The sequence below is a fragment of the Diabrotica virgifera genome, chromosome 7 (assembly GCF_917563875.1).
Source record: "Diabrotica virgifera virgifera chromosome 7, PGI_DIABVI_V3a".
Taxonomy (NCBI): domain Eukaryota; kingdom Metazoa; phylum Arthropoda; class Insecta; order Coleoptera; family Chrysomelidae; genus Diabrotica; species Diabrotica virgifera.
In genome coordinates, this window is record NC_065449.1 from 89,891,938 (window position 1) to 89,902,631 (window position 10,694).

General features: G+C 34.1%; 1 protein-coding gene across 2 annotated transcripts in view; it reads left to right on the forward strand.

The window, feature by feature from the left end:
- LOC126888825 (alpha-tocopherol transfer protein-like) overlaps positions 1 to 6,130 on the forward strand; it is a 168,840-nt gene extending 162,710 nt beyond the window's left edge. For both annotated transcript variants that reach the window (XM_050657239.1, XM_050657237.1), the window contains exon 7: positions 5,911 to 6,130. In XM_050657239.1, coding sequence (XP_050513196.1) covers positions 5,911 to 6,059 — 149 coding nt within the window. In that variant the 3' untranslated portion in view covers positions 6,060 to 6,130. The remainder of the gene's footprint in view (positions 1 to 5,910) is intronic.
- Positions 6,131 to 10,694: the final 4,564 nt, after the last annotated feature.

The following is a 10,694-nucleotide window of genomic DNA, read 5'->3' on the forward strand; positions in this document are numbered from 1 at the left end:
CAGGTTTATTTAATAGAATTATGGAAGTTGGACAAATGCCAGACGAATGGAGAAGCAGTATACTATTACCTGTCTACAAAAACAAGTGAGATATACAGCAGTCTACAAACTACAGGGCTATAAAACTGCTTAGCGACACCATGAAAATATGGGAGAGAGTAATTGATAGACGGATACGTGAAGAGACCGACATATCCGAGAATCAATTTGGCTTTATGCAGGGCAGATCAACAACAGACGCAATTTTAATTATAAGGCAGTTGATGGAAAATTACGAGAGTAAACCAACAAACGCTCAAATGGTATTCATTGATCTTGAGAAAGCATATGATAGAGTTCCTCGAGAGATTCTGTGGTGGGCACTTAATAAGAAAGGAGTCCCTGGTGCATATGTAAAGATTGTGAGGGATATGTATGAGGAAGTAACGACTAGTGTTAGGACAGGTGTGGGAGAGACTGATAAATTTCATGTGAAAGTAGTATTGCACCAAGGCTCGGTGCTTAGTCCGTATTTATTCTCATTAGTTTTAGACCAGATAACAGCGAAACTACAGGGTAACATTCCATGGTGCTTAATGTATGCTGATGATGCCGTGTTAGTAGGAAATAGTGAAAGAGACTTAGAACAAAAACTGGAACAGTGGACACGAGCTCTGGAGGAAAAAGGTTTAAAACTTAGTAGGACAAAGACAGAGTATTTGGAATGTTCATTTAAAGATGGAGTTACTACAAATAAAATGGTATCTTTGGATGGTGAACTGATTATAAAAAGCAATAATTTTAAGTACCTGGGATCGGTATTACAGAGTAATGGAGAAATAGATGGAGATGCATGCAGTAAAATTAGGGCTGGATGAAGTGGAAGGAAGCGAGTGGTATGTTGTGTGACAGAAAAGTTGCAATGGAGCTGAAAGGAAAATTCTATAAAACAGCCATAATACCGGCTATGATGTACGTAACTGAATGTTGGGCAGTGAAAAAGAAAGAGGAACAACGAATGCATGTAGCGGAAATGAGAATGCTTAGATGGATGAGTGAAGTGAAAAAGAAGAAAAAAATTAGAAATGAGTATATTAGGGGAAGTCTAGGTGTGGCACCAATTGATGCCAAAATGAGAGAGCATAGGTTGAGATGGTTTGGTCAGGTTCAACGTCGAGACGTTAATCATCCAATACGAAGAGTAGCTGAAGTGCAGATTCCTGGAAGGAGTAGTAGAGGAAGACCAAAGAAAACGTGGGAGGAGACGATTAGGCAGGACATGTTGGTAAAGGGGATTAATATTAATATGACCCAGGATAGAATTGTATGGAGAAATGGAATTAGGGAAGCCGACCCCACATAGGGATAAGGCAAAGAGAATGATGATGATGATGACTCTTTTGCAGCTCGAATATTGTGTGCGCTACTTTTTTTACCGTGTAGAGCGGTTTCTTATTGATGAGTTTTAACAGGAGTTTTTCAATTTTCAAGTTTGTTATGAATTAAATGTATGAACTTAAGTGTAATGTTTCTCGATTACACGTTAAGTGTTGTAAAATGCTAAACCATGATCAGCGAAATGATCTAGTGGTTTGCACTTGAAAATCGATCTCAAATTGTCAATTAAATATAAACGAAATATAGTTATTCTTATTCTTCTTCTTCCTCTTTATAAGCAATTCTGCTTGTTCATTAGCAAATTGACACCTCTGTGCACGGTTGTCACTCCATTTTTTGGGCTATCAATATTTCGTCGTTTGCGTAACAGAGTGTTTTTACTTCTGTGTTTCTAATTATATATCCTCTTCCTGTATTGACTCTTTTGATTATTTCGTATATGATTAAATTGAAGAGCATAGAGCTCAATGAGTCTCCCTGTCTTATTCCGCTGCCTATGTGTGTAGGTTCTGTACGTTCTCCATCTATTTCGATTTCCATTTTGTCGTTTGGTAGATGTTTTCAATGGTTTTCATAGGGAGATTTTTTTATTCGGGGCTATTCGAGTCGCTATCCGGGCCTAAGACCCGTTCTCATGACAAGCGCTTAACACGAGAAGCACCAGAGTGGTCATTTTGACTGCTTTCTATTTTTGACCCTCTGTATTACTTATTCATAGTTGTTTTAGACAGTTGATAATTTACGTATTTTCCTATATCTATTTGAGGATTATAATTCCTCCTTTATGGTTACTTAGTGTTATTACTTTTTGAGATAAATATGGTAATATCTACCTCTAAGCACCAGAGCAGTCATTTTGACTGCTTTCTATTTTTGACCCCCTTTTTTACCTATTCATAGTTATTTTGATTATTTCATTCATAGGAGATTCCGACCAATAGAAAGCTACAGAAATCTGAATTAAATCGATAATTTTTGATAATCTCCCGTCGTTAAGTTTATTACGTCAGATGCCCTTCGTTGCTACGAAAAAATACATTCAGTGACATTAATCACAATTAGGGCCGGTTGTTCGAACGCTAATCAACAATGATCATTATCAAATAATTAATTACTGTCAATGTCAACTTTTTTTGGGTTGTAAAAACATAATTAATTACAATTCTGAGACTATATTCAATTAATATAACAATAATTATTAACATAATTAATAATAAATCTCATAATAATTGTAATTAATTATGTTTTCAGCAACCCAAACAAAGTTGACATTGACAGTTTTGGTGACAGTAATTCAATATTTAATAATGATCATTGTTGATTAGCGTTCGAACAAGCGGCCCTAAATGTTTTAAAAATTATAAAAGTGATGACTTTCAATCGTCAAATATTTATAAAAACTGTGTAATTAATGGTACTTACATAAATAAATTACAATAAAATTTTGGTTTTGAACAGTTTTATTCATGAAATAATCGCAACAAATTGCACTCGACCTCTGAAATTAATATATAATTTTTGCTCTCGTGACACTTTGACATAATTTCACTCGCCTTCGGCTCGTAAAATTAAAACTGTCAAAGTGTCACTCGGGAAAAATTCAATAATTTCAGAGCTCTTGTGCAATTACTACTGATAATTTAGGACTTTTCTACATCTATTTGAGGATTACAATTTCTCTTTTATAGGTTCTTAGTGTAATTACTTTTTGAATATGGTGATGTCTACCTAGAAAAAAATATGGTCCTTATTACGGAGTAGAAGTACCAAGTCTGAGCGATTCATTATCATCATCATCATCATCAATGGTACTACAGCCCTATTAAAGAGCCTCGACCTTCCCAAGTCTATTACGCCAGTCAGTCCTATCCATTGCCAACCGTTGCCAGTTTGCTGCGCCTATTTTTCTTTCATTCTCATGTACACCATCTTTCCATCTAAGTTTTGGCCTACCCATACTTCTACTTCCCACTGGTTGTGTCATAAGGATTCTTCTAGGAGGGTTGTTATGCTGTGATCTTGCTAGATGTCCTGCCCATCTTAGTCTTCCAGTCTGAGCGAATATCAACAGATAAATTTGCAATTGCTTTGGCAGTATGGAACCCATTTATAAAGAATTGTATATTATGCTATACACCTGGCTAAAATTTATCTATTGACGGACATCTTTTTCCCAGGAAGGCAAGATGTCACTTCACCTAGAACATGGCATATAAACCCGATAAATTTTGAATGAAATTCTGGATTGCAGCTGATGTCAAGTCCAAATATTTATTCAACGGATTTCCTTACCCGGGAAAAGATGAGCAACGACCAGACAATCAACTTCTAAGTTAACATGTAGTTAGCCGTCTAATGGAACCATTTATGAATAAAATAAGAAATGTCACGACGCATAAAAAGTATTACGAAAGAATGCTACCAGCAGTATTGGAACAATAAACCGAGCAAGAAAGGATATTCCGCCGTCAGTAAAAAACTAAATGATGGAATTGCACAAAACAAAAACTTTCATACACAAATACTTGACGCTAACGGTATACCAGGAAAAAATGGTCAAAAATGTTCTCTTGCTGAGTTCTCCATACTCAAATAATACTGAAATAGGACACAGATAAAAAGGAGAAACCTGGAGCCATTACATACTACAACCACAAAAAATACGGAGTAGACGTTGTATATCTGATGGCCATACAGTCTTCAACCAAATCAGCTTCAAGGAAATGATCGTTGCAGGCTTTTTTTTAATATCTTAGATATGGTAAGAATAAATGCTTGGATTCTATATAAGGAAATTGCTGGAAGTAAAAAAATATCTATACAAACTTTTCTATTTCAGTTAGCAGAAAAATTGCGACAAGATCATAAACAACTGCAAACAGGACTCTGCAACAAAAATAAAACATGTGAAGTTTGTTATATATGTAAAATATTTGTGAGTGGGTCTTGTAAAAGCAAATTTAAAAAATTTGCTATTACAAAAATGGAGATTAATTGAGCTTTTTGCTCAAAATAAATTATTAAAATTAATTAAATATGTCTTATGTTTGTAGGTGTTACCTCGATATAGGATTTTTTTCAAGTAAAAAAGAATACAAACGACTGGTGATATAAAATTGTAATACCCGTCATTTTGGCTGCTCCGTTGCTGTTAGTGTTAACGCGCGTTTTGACGACGCGCGATTAAAACTACATACAATTTACTTGAGACCGTTCACATGTTAACGCACGTTTAAAACTTAAAACGCGCGTTATCAAAACTCAAGTAAAATTATGTATAATAGTTGTAATCGCACTCTGTCTGGTACCGGGCAGTGTCCGGTACTGGGCAAGTCTTCCCTTTGTATTATCAAAAAATTGTTTATTGAAAAAAGTGGAATAACAGTTACGTTCGTTTAACATTTTTTATGTGTGTATAAAAAGAAATTAACAGATAATAAAAAGCAAAACAATTTTTTTAGGGAACATATAGTCCTGTCGCCAGGGGGGTACAACGGCCTCCTGTATTCAGATGGACTTACCCAAGTTTTTTTATGTATTTTGACCTGTAGAACACGAATTTTTTGGGTAACAGTTGATCCGCATATCGATAAGATTGTAAAAAACCAAGAAGTTGAGGAATCACATAACAGCGATTTCTCGCAAAACAAAACATTTTTTTTGTATTTTTTGGGCCATTCTAACCAAAAAATGTTCCTACAAATTTTTTCGTTGGATGCATAATTTTCGAGATAAACGCGGTTGAACTTTCAAAAAATCGAAAAATTGCAATTTTTGAACCCGAATAACTTTTGATTAAAAATAAAATAGCAATTCTGCTTACCGCATTTGAAAGTTCAAGTGAAATTATATCGGTTTTAATTATTTGTATTGCTAAAAATTTATTATTTTATTGTTAAAAAAAGCTATAAACACCTAGTGCTTGAGTGAGGTTTTCAATGATTTCTCATTTAAAATCGAACGAGTAGGTAGAAGAGGTGAACGTGCAAGCGGGGCTATTTCTACGTAGCATGCATTAAAACGCATGTATTAGGCACGGGAAACACTATGTGTTTATAGCTTTTTTTAACAATCAAAAAATAAATTTTTAGCAATGCAAATATTCCAAACAGATATAATTTGACTCAAACTTTTAAAGGCGGTAAGCAGAATTGCTATTTTATTTTTTATTCAAAGGTTATTCGGGTTCAAAAATTGCAATTTTTCAATTTTTTGAAAGTTCAACCGCGTTTATCTCGAAAACTATGCATCCTACGAAAAAACTTGTATTAACATTTTTTGGTAAGAATGACCCAAAAAATACAAAAAAATGTTTTGTTTCGCGAGAAATCGCTGTTATGTAATTCCTCAATTTCTTTGTTTATAACAATCTTATGGACATCCGGATCAACTGTTACCCAAAAAATTCGTGTTCTACGGGCCAAAATATATAAAAAAAACTTAGGTAAGTTCATCTGAATTAAGAAGGCCGTTGTAACCCCCCTGGCGACAGGACTAATAAAAAATCAATATCTAATAATACTTTGATTTTAGGAGTATGGTCACAAAAGTTTGAAGATAACAAAGAAAGATTTAATACATTAGACACGCTGAAAGTAAACGAAAGTCTTCGGCCAGAGAAATTGGAAAATAGTGAAATTTTAGGATATCATGGGAATTTTAAAAAGATCGAAGTTGACTAATATCGTGCAGCACCTTGTAAATATAAGTTGCATGTATGCCATTTTTAATAAAGTAATTTGATTATAATAGACCACATAATATTTACCTTTGCCTTGTTTTAATGATATATTTTTTAATTGACTATAATAAAGACAAACTACGCTATATTTTTAGCCCTCAACTGGTATGGCGTCAACAAAATTTAGTTTGACAATTTAACTAACATTGCAATCGGTGCACGACACTGGTCAGGTATGAATTCTCCTATTTTTTACAGTACTCTCTATTAATCTATGACCATTGTACGTGCGGGCTACTGTTTTTTGAAAACTTAATTTTTAAAATAATTTCTTCTTCTTCTTCTTCTTCGTATTTTTGTATAGACATGACTCTGTCTGTTTTTTTAATGTGCCTCTAGTAAGTTGTCGTTCCATCGTTTTCGTGGTCTTCCCACTGATCGTCTTCCTTTTGGGGAACCGTATCTCGCTGTTCTGACTACTCTATTTCTTGTCATTCGGCTTATGTGGTCATTCGATTCTATTCTTCTGTTTCTTATCCAGTTGTTAATGTTATCCACCTTGCATCTCCGTCGTATATCTGCACTTCTAGCTCTGTCCCATAGAGTCTTACCATCGATTTTTCGAAGGGTTTTCATCTCCGCTGTTTCGAGCAATCTTTTGGTCCTCTCTGTGTCGCGTCGTGTTTCTGCCGGGTATTGTAACAAAAAAGAAAACTTCTGTTGGAGTGAAGGTAAAAAGAAAGATATACTCCAACAGAAGTAAGGAAAAGAGAAGCTAGTTGGACAAAAATGAAAATAAATGGGATGTAAAGAAGAGAGTGAAGTGGCTTCTATGTGGAGAAGCCGCAGTAGGAAAAAATACTACTTTGCAGTAGTACTGAAGACAGGCAATAATAAGGGATAGAAGTAGAAGTATGAAAAGACAGAGGCAAACTGAATAGTGTTGGCTAGCAAGAGATGCAAGAGAACAACTTGACACTCAAGGATGGATACGGCTCGTTTGCATGCCTGTCGAAGAACAGTAGCTCTAAGTAGATAGTAATGATGACTAAAAGGTGAAATAATAAAATAAGAATAATGTACTGAAAATGAATAAAGATGAATAATTGCTAAAGACGAACAAAATAAATAAAACTAACAAACCATGGGCGCCATGAAAATGATCTTCGATCATTCTCCCAGATATCTTACGCTGCTGTCAAATATTAAATATATTAAATATATGAGTAAATGTCATATGCAAAATAAATAAACATTTATTAAAGATAACTACTAGATCTTTGACAATCTCTGAGTTAAACAATGCATATATACCTCTAACATGACATAAGTTATACAAAAGTTAAGTTAACGCTAAATATGATATATCATGTAACAACAGTCCTGTTATATGTATGTACAAAATTATATACCTCTTACTTATACATAGGGTACAACTCACATGAGACTTCTACCAAATGGTTATAGTACGCTTGCTACGTACCACTAAATTGAAACCGACGAAGATGAAAATAATACAAATAAATAGGCACAAGCCTGATTACGAGAAAATACAATAATGAATAAGCAAAGTTAAATATACAAATGAATACAAGTTATAATAATGAAGTTAAGATAAATACCGAAACGATGACCTAAATTAACCGAGCAAATGCAATGAAGCGAATAACAATAAAATATTTGGGAAACAAGCAAGTAATATTACAAAATAAATATCAAACCAATAATAAAATATAAAAATCTAATTTTCTGGGACTGATTATTTTGTGCACAATGTAACGTACCATATGATCGTGAATAAGTTTGGGAACCTAATACATTAATAAACAAATATGTTATATAAAAAAATACAGGCAGCTAAATCTGAAAAAATATTAATAAACATAGTGCATTACCAAAACTCCGAAATATAAAACACAAAACTTACTCAAATCACCAAACTGAGTGTTCCCAAACAAACCCATTCCTCAAATGTATAACCAAAAGGTTCCCAGAAAAAGAGCACTAGGATAGTGCCAAACCATGCTTCCTGTAAGCACAGGTGTAGACCGAAAATGAAGCTGGAACGCTTCGCTTGCTCCCAGGTGACTGACGATTTAGCCGGAATAGGTTCCTCTCAGGTGGGTGAGGGGCTATGATTTCTCATGTTCGTTTTATATTATTTCCCCAAAAGGCGAAAACAAACATTTCCCGGTCTTAGTTTCAATGTCAAGGTCCAGGAAAAAGTCAAAGGAGAAAAAAGAGAAACTAAGAAGTGGTTTTTAGTATAGATTTTATTGTAAAAAAGGGCAATTAACATACAAGAAAAACTTTCATTATTGGATAGTACATGACCAAATTTGACCTTCAGTGCGAAATATGTGTCAATTTCAAATTACAGTAAAGAATAAATAATATGATTCCTTTAAAATAATTATAGGATACTGATTAGATGTTGCAATAAAATATACAGATATCAAAGATACCTACAGATAAATAGCTAAAAGTTAAGGTTAGGATTTTCTCTGAATGGGATTATCTATAAATATGGGAAGGAATCAAAGATACTAAATTCACTAATAAATTTACTATGAAAATTGAATTGGAAGAAATATTTTATTAGATATAAAAATAATTTAACATGCAGTCATTAACCTCTGTATGTCAAAAAAATATATGGATTTAAGTATTTACCGGGTTGATTTTAGTGAGGTTCCATCGACGTACTTCAATCCCTACAGTCCCTACTCCAGAAAACAAGGGGTACTTTCCTTTCACTGGTGAACTAAAAGGCTTTACTAAAATTGAAATTATCAACTCGCCATTTCGGGTACTGCAGCTTACACAGCCGACTATTCCAGGCACACAAGTCGAGTGACAAGCGAGATCCGTTTCTCCGACAAGGTAAACGTCAAACTTTCAGAACGCGAAATAATTCTCGATAGGTGGCGTATATAGTACGTTCCATCACCGAGGTATGACGTCACGTAAGTAGTCCTTTAAGAGAAAATTAAAGAAATCAATTGGGAGGGCAAGAGAAAATAATTATAAAAATAATTAAAGCGCTAAAAATGATATTATAACGGGTGGACCGTTACAGTATGTCATTATTGGTTAAAATAATTTGAAGATACAAAAACATCCCAGATTTTTTGACATTTTGACAAAAATTCTTAATTTTTATTTCTTTTTTTACAGAACGAACAAAAATAATGGCGTTTTTCAAATATGTATTTATCTTATTATTTTGTTAGTTTTTGTATCAACGTGCAAAAAAATTCAATGTTTATGTTTAATTCATAATAATAAGGTATATAATCTGTATTCATTTATTTTCTTGTCTTATATTTTTCCTAAACGTTTAATTAATAGATAAAATAAACTAACCACAATATAACATATTTCGCATATATGTATACCTAATCGTGCAGAATTTATACTCCCTGGTCACCGTTGACCCAACATACTCTAGAAGGTTAACTAAATTACCATACCAATTGAGGGTAAAATAAGTAGAGGAGAAGGTGGGAATACGGCCCCTAATTTGTTTTTCAACTGGAGATTATAAACAATCAACAGTTTTAAATTTTAATTTTCGTCCACATAACTATTAGTTTATTACTAATACATGAAAAATAAAAAAAATCAAGATCCAACATATAAAAAAATTATTCTTGCCAGTATCTAGGGGATTGTGAAAAACAAAAACGTCACTATAATATGGCCCCCACGGGGCCATATTCAATGAATACAAAAATCTATCGGCAGAAATCGCAGATAAATTGTTCAGTTTCTGCACCGGCATATTCATTGTATGCCCACAAAAGAAAGCTCTGATACTGTATCCAAGTCTCCCCTCTGCTATTACTTGAATAAGACTCCTCGCAAAAGATGCACACAGCGTCGTCGTTATCAGAAATTGAACCCTGTGAACTTAGTTCGGAATCTGTATCCTCTTCAATATTGGAAAAATCACTTTCTTCGGTGTCAGAATCTTCGACGGTAATACGTTTCCGAACTTTCTCTTGGGCTTTTTTGCAAATATGACCTCGTCCTTTTCCCCTTCCGCGTCCACAACTCTGTTTACGGTCTTCAGTTTTCTTAAGAGATTGTTCTAATTCAAATTTATAAGGCGATGATGTAGTTACAGCGGCTTTCGTTGATTTTCTTTCTCAATTTGAGGCTTTTATTTTAGGCTTGGGTATTGGTGAAATTTGATGGGGTAGTACAAGCGAAGGGTTTATAGCTGATGATCCTGGTTTTGAATAGAAGACAGAAGGATTTATATTTAACAGTCTTCCATGCTCGTTAGATGATTTGGGTAGAAGAAGAGACACTGAATCTGATGTTGACCTGCTTGGAGCACATGACTTCAGTTGAATGGAGGATTCAGGAACAATGCATGAAGTGGGTTGGAGAGACGATTTTACAGTTAATGTAGCAGTTTCGACAGGCAACTTAGTTGGGTTCATCATCGAAGTAGTTGTTCTCGATGATATATTTTCCTCTTCCAGTTAAAGCGATTGTGACTCTGTTAGAAAATCAGCATCCTTAAAAATTTGAGGATTAAAGAGATATATTCCAGTCGCTTTAAAACCGTTTACTGCGATCTCAGCTGCTGCACATTTTAAGTAAGCTTTACCCAATAACTCAGCAA